This window comes from Aspergillus novofumigatus, assembly GCF_002847465.1.
Source record: "Aspergillus novofumigatus IBT 16806 chromosome Unknown P174scaffold_3, whole genome shotgun sequence".
In the NCBI taxonomy this organism is placed as follows: Eukaryota; Fungi; Ascomycota; class Eurotiomycetes; order Eurotiales; family Aspergillaceae; genus Aspergillus; species Aspergillus novofumigatus.
Window position 1 is genome coordinate 3,203,872 of NW_020194276.1, and position 20,032 is coordinate 3,223,903.

Sequence of the window (20,032 nt, forward strand, 5' to 3'; positions counted from 1 at the left end):
GTGATGCTTTCTCCGTTTTTGGTTACCCCGTCTGGGCCTGTCCGTCATCCGGAGGGGATTGACTTTAATCCGGTTGGAAAAGAACACCTAACATGTCCTTGTCACGTGCCTGGTCCAGATGTCTATACTCTGCATCGCATAGTTGCGGAGCACTATCAACAGTCATCAGTTGCATGTGCATCAATTGTGATCACGATATAGACTAGTGTACTCTCATTTGCTTTCTTTTTACGGGGACTAACCTCCCGAATTCATTGTGTGAAGACACTCGGCTGCTACGATTTGATCTTGAAAGGAGCAGATCAACACACAGCTTCTCCGCCTATGACATCGCTGTTTCATAAACAATTGAGTGCGCCACAGCTGCGTGGCAGAGCCTGAGGCCCGCACCAATCATGTGATCGGCCTCGTGCTCCACCTCTCATGGATCAGTTACCACTGCTTAGGCTCCAAAGATACCTTAGTATTGTTATCATCGCGATGATAGAATGACTCCCTTTCTTTTACTCCTTGATTATTCTTAGGTGCATATAGGATGGTGTTATTTGCCCTCATTTCCTGGATTTCGGCTTCTTACTTCCTGGCGCGCTGTTGAACGCCATCTACTTTCTTCACAGCGACAAGAACAATAACAATGCGGGCCTGAAATGCCACTTACCGTGAGATAGGATCCTGATCTAGATAGAACTTTGCGAGGAAGATCCGGGATCGCCGCTTCATATGGGAAGCACAGTCAATATCACTCCGCATCATACCCACAATGCCTTCATCATCCGAATACCTTCATCCTCACGACCGCGCCAGCATCGCTGGTGACTCCGGATCCGAGGACGATCTCGACTTGGAGGAGTTGGATCCGACCACGGCGACCATTCATAAATCTCCCCGACTATCGAAAGACGAACCAACGCGACAAAGAGGCTATGGTTCAGGGATTGCTTTGAGGAATTTGCGGGTCGGCGGTGGAAGTCGAAAGTGGAAGCGTAGTGCTTCCGGCATACGGAACAGGGATTCGGAGGAGGATACACACGGTTTACTAGAAGATCGAGAGGGAGAGGCTCTCCGGAACTCGCATGCGAGCTCACGCAATTTCACTGATGATGATGCTCCGCTGCTTGACAATCCCCGGCGGAGCTCAGCCCGCTCGTTTCCGGGTGATGGATCAATTCAACGAGGGGTTTCTCGGTCACGGTTTTTTGGTTTCAAAGCAGCCAACATCTTCTCCGGTCCGTCGAGCTGGTCTCGCAGGAACGATGAAAATAATGCAACCCAGCCTCCTCGGGAAGTGTTTGTTGGGCAAGCGCAAAGGTCGAAGTACCCAGCGAACATCGTTTCCAATGCGAAATATACCCCTTGGAGCTTTCTACCACGCACCCTATACAATGAGTTTTCTTTCTTCTTCAACATCTACTTTTTGCTTGTGGCTCTTTCGCAGATCATTCCCGTGCTTCGCATCGGGTACATGTCGTCCTACATCGCGCCTCTAGCTTTCGTCGTCTCAATATCCTTGGGAAAAGAAGCCTTGGATGATATTGGCCGGCGAAGACGAGATGCCGAAGCCAACTCTGAAGAGTTCTCAGTGTTGTCCTTTGACAGGCCCGTGGGCAGAAGGGCGTTTGCGACACCTGCAAATAATGATTCGGATGCCGACGACGTATTCGAGATCACTAAGAAGTCTAGGGACCTGAAAGTCGGTGACGTTCTCAAGGTCCGCAAAAACCAGCGCCTTCCCGCAGATGTGGTGATCTTGAAAACTATCTCCAACGACTCTGTCACTGCGCCGCGAAGCTCTTCAGCTGAGCTTGCCACGGATCTTATGCGACCCGACCAAGAATCAATTCAACCGTCCGAGGTTGAGCCTAGTTCAAGTGCCGCCGCGGATGAAATTGATACGTTTTCTACTAGTGACACGTTCATCCGTACCGACCAGCTGGACGGTGAAACTGACTGGAAACTACGCTTGCCTGCGGTCCTATCTCAGTCCCTGCGACTCCGGGATTTCACTAGACTCAAGGTCACCGCCAGCGCACCGGACAAGCGAGTCAATGAGTTCCTTGGCACCATTGAGCTTGGCTCACAGTCAGGTTTTTACGATCCCCACGTCGACAAAGCGCAGACTGGCGGCGGAGCGAGCAGCGAGGATCGGCAAGCCGATTCTGCCCCCTCACAATCGACAACACGGCGTGGGCAAACACGGTCCTGGCATCCAATACAGTAACGTATGCCGTCATTATCTACACTGGCTCGCAAACTCGAGCAGCTCTCTCCACATCGCCATCTCGTTCAAAAGTGGGTCTTCTGGAATATGAGATCAATAACCTGACCAAGATTTTATGCGCGTTGACGCTCACTCTATCGATCATCCTGGTGGCTCTGGAGGGTTTTCAACCTAACAACGACAAAAAATGGTACATCGCAATCATGATTTACCTTATCCTATTCTCAACAATCATTCCCATGAGCTTGCGCGTCAACTTGGACATGGCGAAATCTGTGTATAGCAGGTTCATTCAGCGAGACAAAGATATTCCTGGGACCGTTGTTAGAACAAGTACGATACCCGAGGATCTTGGTAGAATCGAGTATCTCCTTTCGGATAAGACTGGTACCCTAACTCAGAACGGTAAGATTTCATACATCTTAACAGGTGAATTGCGTTACTAACTGTCTTAGAAATGGAGCTGAAAAAGATCCATGTCGGTACGGTTTCTTATGCAAACGACGCTATGGAGGAAGTGGCGTCATTTGTTCGGCAAGCCTTCGCTGGCAATACCTTGACCACACCTTCAGCTGCATTCGGAGCCCAAGCCGGACTTGGGGCAGCTCCTCGTACAAGGCGAGAGATTGGGTCGCGCGTTCGTGACATTGTCCTGGCGCTGGCTCTATGTCATAATGTCACTCCCACGACCGACGAAGAAGACGGTGTGAAAGTCACCAATTATCAAGCGTCATCGCCCGATGAGATTGCCATTGTCAAGTACACCGAGGAGGTCGGTCTGAAGCTGTCATACCGTGACCGGCAGTCCATTGTCCTTGAGACGACCGACACAGGCAGTGTTGTCGTTCGTGTTCGCATCCTTGAGATTTTCCCTTTCACCTCGGACAGCAAGCGGATGGGTATCATTGTACAATTCGAAACCGCCAACTCGATCCTAGAGACTTCGAACGAAGATACCGAAATCTGGTTCTATCAGAAAGGTGCAGATACTGTTATGTCCAGCATCGTTGCAGCAAACGACTGGCTCGACGAGGAAACTGCGAATATGGCTCGGGAGGGTCTGCGTACCCTTGTGATTGGTAGAAAACGGCTATCCTTGCAGCAGTTCCAGGAGTTCTTTGCGAAGTACAAGCAGGCCTCGCTTGCATTGCAAGGACGCGACGTCGGGATGGCCAAGGTCGTCAGCGAGCACCTTGAGCGTGACCTGGAGCTTCTCGGCGTGACTGGTGTGGAAGATCGTCTGCAAAGAGATGTAAAACCATCCCTAGAGCTTCTTCGCAATGCTGGAGTCAAAATTTGGATGTTGACCGGAGATAAAGTCGAGACTGCACGTTGTGTCGCGATCTCCGCCAAGTTGGTAGCTCGAGGCCAATACATCCACACCGTCGCCAAAGTGAAGGACCCGTCTGCCGCCCAAGAGGCGTTGGACTTTTTGCGAAATAAAACTGATTGCTGTCTGCTCATCGATGGCGAGTCGCTGTCGCTGATGCTTGGTCAGTTCCGGTCGGCATTCATATCCGTGGCTGTTCTACTACCGGCTGTGGTTGCATGTCGATGCTCTCCGACTCAGAAAGCTGAAGTCGCGGAGTTGATTCGTCAATACACTAAGAAACGAGTTTGCTGTATTGGCGACGGCGGCAATGATGTCTCCATGATCCAAGCAGCCGATGTTGGAATTGGTATTGTCGGCAAGGAGGGACGTCAGGCCTCGTTGGCTGCCGACTTTAGCATCACGCACTTCCACCACCTTACAAAGCTCCTCGTTTGGCACGGCCGCAATTCATACAAGAGATCCGCCAAATTGGCGCAATTCATCATGCATCGTGGCCTCATCATTAGCGCTTGCCAAACCATGTACAGCATTGCAAGCCATTTTGACCCCAAGGGTTTGTTCATCAATTGGCTGATGGTCGGCTACGCGACGGTCTACACCAATGCCCCGGTCTTCTCGCTCGTTTTCGACCGCGACGTCGACGAGCACCTGGCCAATCTCTACCCCGAACTGTACAAAGAACTCAAGTCCGGCCGCAGTCTCAGCTATCGCTCGTTCTTCGGCTGGGTGCTTGTGTCAGTTTATCAGGGTGCCGTAATCCAGGGACTCTCGCAGATCTTGCTCAACACCATCTCGGGCCCGCGGTTGATCAGCGTCTCGTTCACGGCCCTCGTCATCAACGAGCTGCTGATGGTCGCTATCGCCATCACCACCTGGCATCCGGTAATGATCTTCTGCCTTATCGGTACAGCTCTGGTCTATGCCGCCAGCGTCCCCTTTCTGGGCGACTACTTCGATCTCGAATACGTCATCACAGTCGACTGGGTCTGGCGTGTGGTTGCCGTCTGCGCCGTCTCCGTCATCCCCGTCTGGGCAGCTAAACTGATCCAACGGTCGTGGAAGCCTCCTAGTTATCGTAAAGTTCGAGGTTAATCGCTCTCATGATATCCCTTCTCGCGACGCCCTGCCTTGGTCGTTTCTCCACTTTTCCAGGTAGAGGAGTTGCGGTTTCCTGAATGTCATATAATTCTCTGTATTATCCTCATTAGCATTCATCGAGCATTGATACTATACCATTTCCCTTCACTTTTTCTTTGTTGGTATATAAACCTTGCATGGAACTTTACTTATGATCCAATGAACGTCCTGTGGACACTTATTTTTACGTGCTTACTCTGCTGTATAAGACCCGGAATGAGCTACCTGCTCTGTGACTCCATCCTAGGTATATTCTTCATGACTAACATGACAGGTCCAACAAGACCTTCGTGAGACTCAGGGTTGGTTAAACAAATATATATATCGAGCGAGCTATGCGGGAGAGTATGGGAGTAACGCTCTTAATATCCCCAAGCCACCAAGCCACCAAGCCAAAATATAACTCAATCAAAATATATCAGATAATATATTTGTGAGTATGGAATAGTGATAAGCAAATAAGCAGCGCCACTTAGATGGAAGAAGAAAGGTGGTAGAACGGCACCAAAAAAAAAATAAAAAAGATATTGCGTACGACACCTCTGGGATTCGAACCCAGGCGGGCGAACCCACAGGCTTAGCAGGCCTGCGCCTTAACCACTCGGCCAAAGTGTCGAATGATGCTTGATATACTACGTAAATTCATATAGATACTGTGCGTACTACTCTGGTATACGCAGCACAAAGCAACCTCCGTGAGGCAGAGAAACTACCGCCTGAACATTCTCCGTAGTTGAGAGTCATGATATTTATGGTCGTTTGAGATAGTTAGTCGTGAAAATAGCATCATAGCTAAAAGCGCTGCCCAGAGAAAAAGATACACGCCAATCCGTCCCAAGCCCAACCCAGCAGGAGATTCTCCTCATCCATTACAAATATGAGCCCGACACATGATGATAAAGGATGCGAAGGTGAGGACTAAATACGGGTCGCTACAGTTGCTCACTTCGAGCTGGACGGATGTGGCTGTTTCCACAGAATCTCCTTGCTCAGAAGCTGCCTCAATTCCGGCGAGATAACCTTGGACTCGGCATTATCCCCAGCAGCACTACTACTCGCCGGACCGGCACTGACACCACTGCTGTATCCGACGCTTTGTGGTCGTTGCGGCGACTTGCCTTTGTTCAAAGCAGATTCCTGCGTGGGTTTTCGTTGATGGGTTGATGGAGCGGGGAAGTTATTCTTCTTGTCTATTGCTTCAACTGTGCGTTCGAAGCGACGAAAAAGGGATTCTGCGCGGGTGAGGATGGGGACGAGCTCCATGGTGTTTGAGAGCTCGTTGACTTTTGGTTGATTAGTTGGGGGTTCGCAGTGAGTCGGGGCAGAGGTAAGGTGCTTACCGTATTTAAGAACTTCATCAAAATGTTTGAGGTGGTCCATGATTACGTCGCGGTGCTTTTCTAGGATTGCTAACGCGACGAAGATGTGGAAGCTGCTGGAGAAATAGTCGGTCCACAATGTCTCCCAGAGACGTAGGACGTCTACCCATTCGAACTCGCGCTTGTACCAGACAAGGAGCATTCGGAAAAAGAAGAAGAAGTTCGTGCTGTCGGCGGATTGGAGATGGAGGTATAACTGGGGTCCATAAGTTGTACCAGGTGATCTAGGGTTAGGAGCTGAGCGCGCATGCCAGACTGATCGCGAAGGAAATTCCGTTCCTGGTCTGTGTAAGCAGTGTTGATTTGGGACGGATATGTGTGGGATTTACCATTCTGTCCATGAATCCAACAAAGGCCCAGAATGCGACTGCATCGTCTTGCATGACCGCGTAAATTGGCGCTAAGAGGTCACTCATTCCTTGAACGTAGCCAAGGTCAGGATTGTATTCGTTGTAGGTGAGGAGCATGTCCTTCATCTGCTCTAGATGTACGTTCGTCCCTACGTCCGCAAAGGGGGAGTCTGGATCGGGATGAGGGATATCTTCTCCTGCAAAGAGAGGTATCGTGCGATCTGTACGATGTACGTCTTTCTCTGATACCGATATGTTAGCAGCTAAATTTGGAAATGCCTCCAAGGGAAGCAAGCATACCTATGCGGTTTTTCTGCTCTTTCCACCACTCATACTGCTCAGTAGTGGAAGACCCCTCAACCATTCTCTCCCACCAAGCACCCTTCAGCCGGATGTATTCATCCCGTTTGGAATTCATCAGAGCTTGACGCTCGTCGCGGCTGCTGTCCCAAGGGTACACTCCGAGAAGGAAAAGCCATGCCTCCTTTCTGACCCCATCATTTGGATCAAGGCCCCCGTGGAAAATCCTCTCCTTCACTTCATCTACAGTAAAATTGAGCCTTCCCGTGGTGGCATCAAAGAAGCCCTCCCATTCCTGCATAGTGACAATTCTGCGTCGGTCCTGAATCGCCATTGTTCCAGTCTCAAGCTCCAAAATTTCAAAATCACCCACAGAGCTATTTTCCATTTCCAGGACATCCCGTGCAGTCCATATGCGCTGAGCCCTTTCTCGTTCACTCTGCTCAGCAATACTCATGGCCCATCGAGCTAGGTAGAGCCTGGCGCTATCGAACTCATCCTGCAAGGTCTGAATCTCGGGAGTCTTCATCAGGCGACGAACTTGCGGAGGAATCATGGTGTTGTCGGCAAGTTCGTTCGCCGTCCGCCTTGTGAATGTAGTAATCTTGCTGAGCTGCTCAAGGACCTTCCATCTAGTTTCCTTGAGTGCTTTCACGAAGGGATCCATTCCGGCATCTCGTTCTGCACTGCCACCGGGTTGATGTGGGCCAGCAGCTGCATCGTGCCCTTGCTTCGTTACCGATCCGTCATAACTGCTGAGTGGCCGTGCGAAGGATATGCGGTCCTCTTCGGAGGGATTGATTAAATAGACACTGTTGTCGACAGACGAGCGCTGCACCTCAACGTACTTCCGGAGCCAGCGCAGAACCTCGTCACCGCCCCAGAATAGGCCGCCATTTTCACCAAACGGGTCAAAACTCTCCCTTGTCCTTTTTTTCTTCTGCAGTATCGTTGATTCGCATTCACTATCGTGAAAGAACAGCGCCGGGAAACTATCACCAGCCCGGGTATTGATCACCAGGCTACCAAACCACCAACCCAAGCTAGGAGGTCGCACTAGCAGCGAATAAATTTCGGATAGCGGTACGGCGAATGCATATAGACCTATCGGATCTTTATATGTAGTTGTAGTCGGGAGCGGTGGTACCAGATATCGTTGCTTCGGGGGTGAAGAGTCACCAGACAGGTCAACTCTGACATAGGTACTGTAGGCGTCGCCGAGGGAGGATTCGGGGACCCAGGCAAGGAGGTAGGAAGAGAGGTCGGCGGTGGTCTTAGCGGTATTTGTTGATGCGATATTGCTGCTCATAGTAGGAGCTGGTTTTTGTTGGAGCAGAGCGATAAAGCCAGGGATATTGTCCTTGGAGGAGGGAGTCGGATGGACGTATACCTGCAATACTCAGGAAGACAGCGGAACGTCAGCTCTGGCCTTTTATGCAAAAGTTCTGTTGGATTTGTCAAAGACTAACCTTGCTCTTAGAGAACAAAAGCTTCACACCCCTCCCTGATGTGGAGGAGATGCTATTGTATTCATCCTCCTCGGCGTCGCTGACATCGTAGAAGGACGCCGTCGGTGACGGCGGCGAAGGAGGAGGAGTGAATCTGGTGCCGGAGCCTGCCATTCTTAATGGCAAATTTGGAGCTTGATGAGATATATTTCAGAGAAAAGTGCTCATCATGCGAAAGACTGCGATTGAATTTGTTCTTTTCCTATTAAGTGAAGCTGATAAGATGGGCGTGGAGAATGAGATCACGACGTAATCGTGGGGCACCTGATTATTGATCGATTTGTCCCACTTTTAGATGATCTTTGTCGAACTTCAAAGATGTGAAATTCACAAAACACTAGAGAAATAGTTTGATGCTGGATACTCGTCACTTTTCTATTCTTTAGAGTAGCTTTCTTAAGTCTCTGATGATTTTCAAATATGCTGTGAAGGAGTACTTTTCCGAGAGCACCCTCCATCGCCACACAAGCCCACAGCAGGCAGCAGCAAAACATTCGACCTTGAAGAGATCTCATTGCTGATACAGTCAACAACAGTCCGGCTACAGAGAAAGGAAGAACCGAAATTTGTCTCGAGGATACTCTATTTGGAAGAGGTTTCTCCTTTTTATTCCTGAAAGACGTGTCAGTCCATGCTGTACATCTTTGTCTACAGCCCTTCCTGAGTCCTTACCTTTGTACACCTCACTGAGTAGTAACGTGTTCCATCTTCCTTTAAGCATCCTCTGCTGCCTGTGCTTTGACCATCTTTTACAAGGAGAGATCCCTGATATCAAATGATGTTACATACCTTACTGTGATTCGTCTGCATGCAACCCTTGGTCCTATCAGCAGGACAGGACACCCTCGTATGCATATGCTTCATTCATCATTCGCCCACAGCGAAGTTAATTACCTAAGGTTCTGCGTGACATAGCAAGAGGCTTTAAGGGATCTTATAACCTCTTCAGGAAACGATATACCTATCCAATTGGACATCTTCCGTTCTTCTGCTACAACAGGACAAAAAGTTGGCTGGAATGTCCAGAGATAAGGAGCTTAAAAGGATGGGAGAAACACCAGATGGCCGGATATATTTGCTAGATGCTCGAAAATGCCTGAGTTAGCACGTACTCTTCCGGCTTCGTGGTATTGCAGCCAGCCGCTCTATCAGCTCGAGTGCAGGGCAATCTTCAACAAGGTATATAAGTTTGCCTGTGTGAGAAAAGTAGAAAAATTTCTTATAACCGCATAGTCATGGTATCTACTCGGACCTGTGACAAGGTTCTTGACCATAGGGGAAAAGGTCGAGTATGAAATCGCCCAGCAGTCGATTCTCGCCTTTCGAAGCTCTGGAGACGCGACTTTCCCTGGTCCAGATGAGATTCAGGTCGTCAGTGTGAGGACAGTACGCTCTGCTCAGGTTCCTTCGCGCCATATTGTGGATGCTCATCATTTTTTTAGGGCAGAACGCTTCGCTCTCATGTCACACCCACTGGTCTTGTCTTTAGTACATTGTCGGACGAAGCTCCGAACTTTGACGAGTACTTTCCGGGTCTCGAGGCATTGCTAGAAAGGGTAGATTTTACCAAGCTGCCATATAGGCGCAGTATCAAATATGAAGGACGCTTCAACTGGAAGACGATGTGAGGAAGATCCTCCCTTTGACTAAGTCTCTGTCTCTCTGACGGAGACCAAATAGGGTCGACGGTTATCAGGAATGCTTGCATTGTCAATACACACATCCCTCGTTCTCCATCTACTATCCCCCGACATTCTATACTGTCAACAATCACCAGAACTTCTCCCAGCATATCGCTGATCCAAAGAAACCAGACGACGGATTGTTCTTGTATTTCTTCCCCAACTGCACTCTCAACGTCTATGGCGGAGGCATGTCTTCATTCCGTGTCTGTCCGACTGAAGATCCAAGCCAGACAAGGATGGAATTTGACTATTATCACAAAGAGTCGGGGAATAAATTTGAGGAGTATTACCAATTCGTTCGACAGGTTGCGATGGAGGACTATGAACTTTGCGAGAAAGCGCAAGGTAATCTGGAAAAGGGTGTATACAGCGAAGGTATCCTGAATCCAGAAAAGGAGAACGGAGTTGCATGTGAGTATGAAATTGACGCCCGCTAAGCTTGATGGTGAAAACTGTTTTAATGTGTCACAGTCTATCAAGGCAGAGTCTTTGAGCTGGTGTGCCAGCAGCACGCTGCGGAAAGCGCAAGCCATGGTCTCTCCGCACCCAGATTGAAGGAATCAGAGATAAATGCCGAGCAGGTCGGAGCGGCCGCATAGGAGACACGGCTGTTAGATTTGCATGTTTGTACATAAGTTAGTGTTAGTACTAGTATAGATTCATACATGTCGTGTCCATCGTATTCAAATTCGCCTTCAGCTTCAGCAGAGACTAACAGTCATTTCTCAACTGCGACCCATGAAACAGCTGTACACCGGAAAAGCTCACCAAATCTGGAAAGATATGCAGCAAGCCTGCTGACTTATAGGGCTTGACTCACAGTTGTACAACGAGTCTAGTCTCTTCATGCCAGCCCATCAGGTAACGAATGGAGTTGACCTTCCTTGGGGTCATCAAAGTTACTGTCCTTTAAATGCTTCAACGGCTCTCCGACGCTGCGGCGTTGACTACGGGAAGAATCGCTGGAGAATCGCCATGGAGGCTCTGAGCTCGCCTACACCAATACTTGTAGCACTGTTGACTGCCATCGTCTTCCTATGTCGAGCCTGGCCCCGTGGGATACACCCGAAGACGCTCCTCATAGGACAATCTGAGCCGGTCCCTCAAGTCCCAGAAGCCGACGACGCACAAGCTGTCTCCAAGGAATCGGATTTTCCTGAAATCTGGCTGAATAGCAATGATATCTTTCAACTCGAACGGCGCGCGGTGTTCAGCAAGGTAAGCCCGAATAAACATGTTCCGGGTTCGAAATTCAGATCTCTTAACGCTTGTGGATCACAGTCATGGCTGTATCTTTCTCACCGCAGCCAGTTCACTAAACCTGGCGATTATCAGTCCTTCGAAGTGGCCGGCTTCCCCATCTTCCTCATCCTGGGCAAAGATGGTGAGATTAGAGCTTTCCACAATGTTTGTCGCCATAGAGCGTACACCGTCACGAATAAAGAGCGAGGAAGTTCTACCGTTCTCGGATGTCGCTACCATGGCTGGAGCTACAGCACGAAAGGCGAGCTTATCAAAGCCCCTCATTTTGAAAATGTACTTGGTTTCGATAAATCACAGAATGGTCTGTTTGCTATTCATGTTCAGCAGAGCACCGACGGCCTCATCTTTGTGAATCTCGAAGCCGATGCGTCAGGTGAGCTGCTAGAGACTGACTGTCTGACCGACTTCGTGAGGCGTAATGGGCCTATAGCTCAGTCACGATGGATTGGGGGTAAGGCGATCGAAGGAGTATTCAATTGGAAAATGGCTGGTAAGTTCTGCAGTCTTGCCTTCGTTGGCCTGGATGAGCCCTGATGATCTACCGCAAAAGTCGTATCTGAGAAGCAGTTCGGTACATCTGCAATATTGCCCAAACTTGCGCGACTTCTACGTTCATCTCTTTTAGCCAGAATCAAGCATCATTTGGACGGGAAGAACGCAGGAGACTCTGACAGTCTGCTATTTCCCAACGTCTCGCTTCACACCATCAAGGATAGCAGATATTGGTACTCTCTTAGCTTCCATCCGGCGTCCGAGCGAAAGACGCTGATCCGATACGATCTGTATTGCTTCCAGAACACGGATGGCGACGTCAAATCTGAGTTGATTTCAGATAAGATCATTGAGATGATAACGGAACAAGTCACCGAATTGGAGAACCAATATCAGTTACAAGTCAGAAGAGCTGCGGATTGCTCCCAGGAAGATGTGACCGCAACGACAACAGAAGATCGGGACTGTCGCTCTCGCTTGGCAAACTCAAGTTCGTCCCTACCTGGCTCTCAGTATCCATATTTGGAGAACACTGATGCTTACGTTGAATAGATTTGCAAAAGTTGATCCTCGAGCAGCTGAAAACGCATACTAAGCTCGAAGAGCTGCAAGGGATGGAAGTGCATCCTGCAATGAGGCAGCCGCGAATGACGCCAAAGTCCCGGCAGGCCGACCGACGTAAGTCGATAACCCCTTGTTCGGAGCCGGATGATTAAAGTAGCTTAACTGACTCATTTCAGTTTGCAGAGAGCTCGAATGTCGTGGTGAGAAATTCCCAAGTCTGGCCTGGTAGCCGTCATGCGCCTTGAAGCGATCAATCAAGCAGTAGGCATGGCATAGCACTGAGCGAGCTCGCTGGGACAAGCAGCGATACCTGTAGCACCAATGCATAATCAAGGCACTTCCCTACTAGATTTATCTTCTATAGCTTGGGAGCATCTCTTTTCCTGTTTCTTATCGATTGTGATGGAGAAAAGAGGTAGTATTGGCAACGAAAGGCCAGCCACCAATCAACATCCTGAATTGACACATTCTTCACTGACTTTTTGAGTCTCCCCTGCGTACGGAGTACCTCGACGTGTCAACTTTCCCTTTTCCGCATATCCATTTCTCCACTATTTCGAGTACCAGGGACCTATCTGGAGCCCTGATCTACCCTACCAACTCCACCTCCTGATTATCCAAGAGATCAAAATCTAAGTACCTGCCTAGGTACAACATCAATATAAATGCTTTAAAGGCGTCCTCGTAACCTCGTGTTCTCTTCTCGATCACTTTCATCAAAGTGTTTGTAAGCTCATAACACTTGATCCAAGCATCTGGTCCATCGGCTAAATAGGTGAACACGAGTTCTTCATCTGAATTTCTAAAGTATTTTTAGCTCACCAGGCCCAGAACAATTCGTGTCTTGTCAGTTGACATCATTACCGCAGACAGAGTCAACCCACGGAACACGAGCTCCCGTAGTAGTCTGCAGTAAGTACGCCAAAGATATCCCCTGGTTCGTATCTCGCACAAAAAGACTAGATTAGACTAAGTGCTGATCTATGCAAAAATAGAGCCAAGCCTCCTATTTGACTTTCCCTCCCGAGTCCACTACTCTATTTACGAGGGGGAACTCGTATTCACCCGGTTGCTTGCGCATCTCATCTATCTCGCGCATTGCCAGATATGTCTCTACCTCCGATTGCAACGGCAACCTTGCAGGCTGCGCTCGTAAATGCGGGTTCGAATGTCCTTGCGCAGGGAATCAAAGCGTGGAGAGATCAGGTACGTGGATTCGATCTCATGTTTTCTTATTCATCCTAGCAAGCAGCCCGCCATGAACAGTTCCATTAACAAGAAACGTAATGATCACGATTCTGACGAGCGATGGCGATGATTCGCATAAGGTAGACACCGTTCGAACTTGACCTCCAGGCTTTGTTCCAGTTCACGACATGTGCGTTTGTGCTCTCGCCGCTGACCTACGTCTGGCTAGAGGGCCTGGAGTCGAGGTTCCCGGGCTCCAGTGAAGACACGTCTGTCACCAAGTCTACTGCTGAGAAGAATGGTCCGAAGCAGGGGAAGCAGAGGTTGAACGTGAGGAACACCGTAGCAAAAGTCGTGATTGACCAGACTGTCGGCGCGGCGATCAACACTGTCGCCTTCATTATGGCAATGGGACTTTTACGGGGACAGGATTTTGAGGTCATCAATGCACAGATTCAGAATGTAAGTCCACTGCTGTTACTCCCTTCGGGTGTATCTTTTTTTCTCTGCAACAATAGCGAGGGTATTACCCAGGTCTGATGCGCCGCAGGACTTTTGGCCCATCATGCTTGCTGGATTCAAGCTCTGGCCTCTTGTGTCGATTCTCAACTTCACTGTTGTACCCGCAGACAAGCGATTGCTTGTTGGTAGTCTGTTTGGCGTCATCTGGGCGGTTTATCTGAGTCTGATGTCTGGGTGATGTTGGCCCCAGATAAGGCAGATTCATGATTGCAGCAATTGTTGGCCTCCGTGCTCTGGTTGTAGACAAGAATAGACTGAAAGGATTGTTGGGTTGGTTGGTTAGTTAGACATTCCATATTATTCCTATTGTATATGATGGGGCCGTTGGGGGCTGAAGTTGGATAGAATTCCGACAACAAATATTACCAACTATCCTATCTGATCATCCGTGGCCACTATATTTCATCTAGGATCTACATAAGATTAAGCCTTAATCAAATGGCCATCCGTCTACTAACGCTGATGCACATCATCCAACAAGGGCCGAGGCGAATCTTCATGACAAGCTCTAGTAAGATTGTTGAGCTTAGACGGGTACTCACTTCCTGCCCCTTCCGCGATCACCTCAGCAATTGAGCTCGACTCGAATGTATGTGAGACACATCTATTAGTTCAGATTTGCTTCCCGAAAACGCCTTACTGTGACGGTATGGTTATTTGATCCAGCCGATCGCCAACAATAAGTTGGCCCTTGGAGTTCTACTGACGATTGCGGAGTGTTGGTTGTTTTAGTCGTTTAGTCGATGTAGGTTGTGCGGAGTGACATCTTCAACAACAGAGCGTATCTAAGGTGGGCTTACGAACAAAGGAAACAGATCTGGTCGCAGTATGTCTACATCCTAACAGTTTTGGAGACTGGAGGTCTCCTATTCCGAAGGACGAGCTCCAGTTCGTGATAAATCATACTCGAATCCCATGGGTCATGCCTGGTCTCCGTCATGCGAGGAAGATGCAGGTAAGCGGTAGGAATGTGGCCAACTTCACAGAGGAGGTGATCAGCTGGTTTACATGGCACAGTTATTATAGACATATAGAGGAAGGGGATAATGTCATTGTTCGAAAAAGCCTCAAGTTCCCAACTGATAGCTGGGTAGTCAGCCAAACTGCCATAAGGATAGCCCACACCCCAGGCTTATCTGTGTGGCCCCCAGAACACTAGGCTAGTGACTCTAGAGTTGAGCGAGACCCCGTATCTATGATGGCCTGAACTGAAATCCTCTGAAATCCTGCAAGGTCGATTGGGAAACAAGATTGAAACCAGTCAACTAACGAGCTTATACGATGAGCAAGGATGGAGTGGACCGGGGCCGAGGTCTTGAAGATGCAGAAGTGCAGATCAGTGGCGTTGGCTCGATGGCGGAGCATCCAAGCCTGGGGGAATGCGAGGATAAAGGGCCGAGACGACGCCAAAAAAAGACTCGATACGACAAAGCGGAATATCACTTCGTGTTCTTGATTTCTTCCATTTTACCTACGGAGTAGATACCTCTTCCGCACTTGCATATACGATTGTGGACGTCGATAGAATCGGCATCGTTCATTTTACGAAATTATTACCTCTCTAAGGACACGTTTTATTCTCGTTTCTTGAAGAAATACTTATTGCACTGATGGACAATGTGATATTATTAGAAATGACGGTAATTGTAATTCACCTAAGCGAGGCTTTCTCGAAGTCGTCCAACACCAAAGTCCTTCAGAATGAGAAATACCACTAGTAACCAACTGGTCACGCTTGTCTCTTTTTGGCCCCCATCCATCATTCCTCGTGTCACCAGCTTTATCGTCTATCATCATTGGATTATTGTCGAGGGATCGTCCCTTGCAAAGTTAACCTTTTGCCCTCAGCCTTTGACCAGAAGTAGCTTGGTTGGATAGGCAGCTTGCGGAAAAGAATGATTAGTTCCAACAATCGGATAGACCATAATAGTCTATATGTCCCCCCAACACCAACAATGCTCGACCTGTTTTTGCCGGAAACCAACCCATGCCATGCACGTGGTGACAAGGGCTCGAAATCGATTTATGCAGTGATTAATTGCCAGACTAGTACTGCATCTCAGTACTATATACTCTGTATCCTGACCGGTTGTTTTCCCTGTTGACCACTCATCCCTTGGCAGGCGATGGTGCTACCTCTTTGTCCTACTCTGTACATACCTGCCTTTTGACTGGTTCGTTTCCCACCGAGCAATCTGGTGGTCATGTGGAACAGATTCATGCTAACTGGTCTCATCAGATACTCCTTCTCCGTTCTCTTTGTTCCCTGTATAGCGCAATTTCGAGGCGATCTCTATCAGCTTCGGAATTACCAGGGAAGGAAAAGGAACGCCGACTACTGGAACGTCCATTGTATATTTCCAAGTCCGCTCGACTGATAAAGACCTGAAACTACTATTAGGGTCTTTCATCATCGCGACTGGAGGACTGGACTTGTCCAGGATCGGGACCTTGGTGAGGAAGAGCAGTGCAGTGGCCCAGGAATAGACCGGAGTGGCATTGTCAAGGAGAACAAAGAACGTCCCGAAACCACGGACCTATCTTGCATGATCATGTATACGCCTGAGAAAGGCACATCTGCTTGGTGATTCAACTGTACAGCTCTAAGCACGAACCTCCAGCCCTTTCCAGATCCGTGGATCATATCACACACCGCAGTTTCCGAACTTGGGTAAACCGTACACAGCACAGCCCTTCTGGCTTGACTCGATTGAAGATCTGAACTGCGGGAAGGAGCCGTTGAAAAGGCTACCATCTTTAAAAATGAGCACGACAGACCCGTTAGGCGTGCCGCCTTCCGATTCAGAACACTCCGTTACATCGATCTCAAAGTGCGAGACCTCTTCGAGTCGACCATCCGATGACGAATGGACAGACGACGACGATTTCGCAATCTCACCACTGTCTGACAGATCACCTCCAAGAGGGACTCATTGGACCCGATTCTTCCCTGAACTGTCGTCGCATTTCTCGCTGGTGTCGCCGATAAGCACTACGATCCCTAAGGTGACACCTTTTTCTCTTCTGGCAGACATGCAGGCGATTGATCATCAAAACCGACAGAATTCCTCGGATTCTGGCACTAGAACTGATTCTCCGTCCTTGTCTGAAGACACTTTCGACACAACTTCCTCTTGCTACAGCCGAAGATCGTCCGTGACAAGTCTTGGCTCCGAACTAGCCGGGTGCCCCTACAAATCAGCCGATGCCTTTTCTGTCATTTCCCCCGCTGCTGCAGGAGTTTTTGATGACGATATAGCGCCCGTGCTAGTAGGCTCGGCCTCCAAGCTAGCCGTAAAAAGTCCATCACTGGATGAGGTGAGAAACAAGCCCCTCCCTCGGGAGCCCCCGATTGCATTAGCTCCCCTGTCAGTTCGTCACAAAGGCCCCCGTCCGTTCCAGGCTTGCCAGCGTCCCTCCAGCGACCGGCCTTGTACGACAACCCCGGCCAGTCCTGCCACACGACTTTCGCGTTCTCAGCATACTCTGTCCCAGGCAGCTGAGGAATTGGAGAATTTTCTTGCAGGAATCACCGAGCAGCGCCACAATGAGCCCCAATTGTTTTCTTCACAGATCGTCAACGGGCCCTTGCAGATAAGCCGGGGAAACATGGACATGATTGCTACTCGACCAGCTCCAAGGCCTCCTACAAATATTGCTTCTATCAAGTCACAAGATAACTCGAGTCAAAAAATCAGTCACGAAAAACCAGAACGCGATTTGCAAAAAACAATGAAGAAAACGAAGAATAAAGGGCCCTTCACGTTTCCCGTCCCTGGATTCAGTCGCAAGTACACCAATACTCATCTCCGATCGTTCAGCAGCTCCAGCTTGAAGTCCGAAGTGGAATCCCCGTCCTTTCGCCCTCAGCGCCCACCGCGCCCGGAAACTATTCACGATGAGGCAGAGGAAACGGCTGAAGTGGCCGGGTCTTCCTGCCTGCCAGTACCCTCCCAAAGACAGAGACCATCGTCCTTTTGCAGCGAAAGAGAATTACGATTGAAACTCCCTCGGCTTCAGACAAAGCAAGTGCGCAGCCACGAAGACCTCGTCTCCACTTCCAGCTCTGTGGGAGACAAACTGGTCGCTGAGCGATCGATGCCTAGAATCCGAGCGAACAATGTGGAGGAGAAGATTTTTGTCGCGTCGAGCAAATCAGGACGATTAAACACGTCAAACTCGCTCTTCGAATTGGAAGGTGGCCTGCCTCAAAGGATGGTCTATGAGCTTGATGCAGGTTTGCCATCACCACATCCTAACATTACCATCTCAATTCACAAACCCTCCAAGACAACTGCTGTCCAATTACCAGACGACATCACCCTCAAAATACTGGAGCAAGTTTCTTCCCTTGATGATCTCTTCCATCTAGCCGTCGTCTCCAAGCAGTATTACCGCGTTTTCAAACAGCATGAATTACATCTCATGAAGACTGCTGTCTACCGCATGTCCCCTCCAGCCTGGGAATTGCGTGAAATGAGTCCTCCCTGGGATAGCGAATGGCAGATTCTCGTCGATCCGGACGCTCCTGTCCCCGAATACACTCCCACACTTTACCTCCAACGTTACGCTCAAGACATCTATACGCTCGCTCAGCTCAAGTCACTCATCCTGGCCCGCTGCAATACCTTCCTTCGCCAGGAAACGATCAATGGCCTGACAGGCAAAGATGATGCCCGAGCGGCAGAAATCGATGACGCCTTTTGGCGAATCTGGACTTTCTGCCGGATCTTTGGCTGTGGCAAGAATCGGGAGAATGATATAGTAGGACAGATGGACTGGCTGAATGGCGGCGTTATGGCCCACGACCGTAACAGCATCGTGACCACGTCGCTCACTGAACCATTCGGCATGAACAATGTTCTTTTCGAACCGCCGGAGGGGTTCGGGCGCGGAAACGGGGAAGGTCTCCCCCAAAGTCAGCTCTACGACATGACAGAAATATGGACCTGTCTTGCCGTGTTGCTCCAACCCATTCACGGCAGCCGCACTGAGGCCCGAAAGGCTGGCGTTTTTGACGGGCTCGACATCGCAGAAAATGACACGGTTAAGGAAGAAGCTATGATAGGTAAGTGGCCCTTTTTGTCATCTCCTTCTTATCTGGGATCGTAGACTGACAAGCGAACAGAGGAATGGACATACTATGTCCTCACGCTGGGACCTTCGGCAGTCCTAAGTATTGGCTCAATCTGTCCTTTCGATAACGCTGAAGCGACATTTCAAACGGCGCAATCCATTGGACTGACAAAGTGGGAGCCTCCCGACTCAGACATCAGCCGGTCCACTTTTCTCAAAGAAGCCGTATCCAGAGCCTACAAGGTACGGGAAGGAAGCCCGTCGCTCAACGGATCACGTCTATCGAATGCCAGTTCTACCTCCTCCAGATCTTCTGCCGGCCGCGAGAGAACGTCTCAAACAAGCAGCAACGCGACCGATAGCAACCAAAGCAATCGGCGCCGACAAGCCGTCTTCGCAGCTCAGCTGCGAAACCGGCGCACTCAACAGCAGAATAACCCTGGTAACCCAATCACGTTCGCCGAGGAGCGCCCGATCTCAAGCTATGCCATGATAATGAGACGCCTCGAGGGGCTTCCAAGCGACCAACCTCCACCTCCAGCTCCACCCAGCCAGCAAGTGGCGTCGTCAGCGTCACTGACTCCTCGCTACTGTCCCCCCGCACCCGCCCAGTACTCACAGCTACTACCTCCACCACCACCACCCACCGCAAACCCAGTTTCCTGCAGACCTCAGGTCCTCGACCCCGTCGACCAGGCTATCCATGTGATGGTCCACGAGCTTGGCTTCAAAGAAGAAGATGCCAAGTGGGCCTTGAAGATCACGGATACTGGCGAGGGCATCGATGCAAATGCCGCGGTTGCACTGCTCACTAGGGAACAAGAACGATACGAACACCGGCGCAGCGGCCGCTTCGCCTTTCGCTCGAAGAGCCCGTCCCTGCTTGAATCCGTCATCAACAGTCAAGAGTCGGTCAACTCTGGCTGGAGATGGGCTTGAGCATCTTCTCGTCAACTGAGCTCTCTGACTCTCAGATCTATGTTTATGTGTCAACGTCTGCATGCGCAACGCCGCCAT

At 49.7% G+C, this 20,032-nt stretch overlaps 6 protein-coding genes and 1 non-coding gene across 7 annotated transcripts; 5 read left to right on the forward strand and 2 right to left on the reverse strand.

Moving 5' to 3' along the window:
* Positions 1–760: 760 nt before the first annotated feature.
* P174DRAFT_503172 (aminophospholipid-translocating P4-type ATPase NEO1) lies at positions 761–4,864 on the forward strand (the record flags this gene model as incomplete). Its single annotated transcript, XM_024831140.1, has 3 exons — positions 761–2,183; positions 2,216–2,623; positions 2,674–4,864. 3 exons carry the CDS (start codon positions 761–763, stop codon positions 4,641–4,643), a joined length of 3,801 nt encoding a protein of 1,266 aa, XP_024684507.1. The 3' UTR covers positions 4,644–4,864.
* Positions 4,865–5,222: 358 nt separating this feature from the next.
* Positions 5,223–5,303, reverse strand: P174DRAFT_t74. Its single transcript has one exon. It is a non-coding gene; the product is annotated as a tRNA-Ser (tRNA).
* A 75-nt stretch (positions 5,304–5,378) lies between these two features.
* P174DRAFT_440528 (GTPase-activating protein GYP7) lies at positions 5,379–8,900 on the reverse strand. The gene is made up of 7 exons (XM_024827069.1): positions 8,677–8,900; positions 8,187–8,332; positions 6,718–8,107; positions 6,397–6,659; positions 6,284–6,346; positions 6,029–6,263; positions 5,379–5,971 (listed from the first exon to the last, which is right to left on the reverse strand). The coding sequence occupies exons 1-7, from the start codon at positions 8,681–8,683 to the stop codon at positions 5,631–5,633; spliced, it is 2,445 nt and encodes an 814-aa protein (XP_024684508.1). The 5' UTR covers positions 8,684–8,900; the 3' UTR covers positions 5,379–5,630.
* A 133-nt stretch (positions 8,901–9,033) lies between these two features.
* Positions 9,034–10,509, forward strand: P174DRAFT_459410 (RHO alpha subunit C-terminal catalytic domain-containing protein; the record flags this gene model as incomplete). Its single annotated transcript, XM_024829760.1, has 7 exons — positions 9,034–9,072; positions 9,155–9,289; positions 9,331–9,404; positions 9,488–9,611; positions 9,668–9,849; positions 9,906–10,321; positions 10,382–10,509. The coding sequence occupies 7 exons, from the start codon at positions 9,034–9,036 to the stop codon at positions 10,507–10,509; spliced, it is 1,098 nt and encodes a 365-aa protein (XP_024684509.1).
* A 287-nt stretch (positions 10,510–10,796) lies between these two features.
* On the forward strand, positions 10,797–12,458 carry P174DRAFT_450266 (putative iron-sulfur cluster-binding protein; the record flags this gene model as incomplete). The annotated part of the gene is made up of 5 exons (XM_024828917.1): positions 10,797–11,128; positions 11,192–11,663; positions 11,724–12,155; positions 12,218–12,343; positions 12,406–12,458. The coding sequence occupies exons 1-5, from the start codon at positions 10,886–10,888 to the stop codon at positions 12,456–12,458; spliced, it is 1,326 nt and encodes a 441-aa protein (XP_024684510.1). The 5' UTR covers positions 10,797–10,885.
* Positions 12,459–13,336: 878 nt separating this feature from the next.
* Positions 13,337–14,117, forward strand: P174DRAFT_366886 (Mpv17/PMP22 family protein; the record flags this gene model as incomplete). The annotated part of the gene is made up of 3 exons (XM_024822140.1): positions 13,337–13,435; positions 13,562–13,879; positions 13,968–14,117. 3 exons carry the CDS (start codon positions 13,337–13,339, stop codon positions 14,115–14,117), a joined length of 567 nt encoding a protein of 188 aa, XP_024684511.1.
* Positions 14,118–16,702: 2,585 nt separating this feature from the next.
* On the forward strand, positions 16,703–19,954 carry P174DRAFT_367719 (F-box protein; the record flags this gene model as incomplete). Its single annotated transcript, XM_024822192.1, has 2 exons — positions 16,703–19,007; positions 19,068–19,954. The coding sequence occupies 2 exons, from the start codon at positions 16,703–16,705 to the stop codon at positions 19,952–19,954; spliced, it is 3,192 nt and encodes a 1,063-aa protein (XP_024684512.1).
* Between the last annotated feature and the right edge of the window lie 78 nt (positions 19,955–20,032).

Coding starts and splice junctions, on each gene's coding strand:
- P174DRAFT_440528 (XM_024827069.1), bottom strand. Junction 6,660..6,717: donor AGAGCAGAAAAACCGCATAG/GTATGCTTGCTT, acceptor TATCGGTATCAG/AGAAAGACGTACATCGTACA. Junction 5,972..6,028: donor TGATGAAGTTCTTAAATACG/GTAAGCACCTTA, acceptor ATCAACCAAAAG/TCAACGAGCTCTCAAACACC.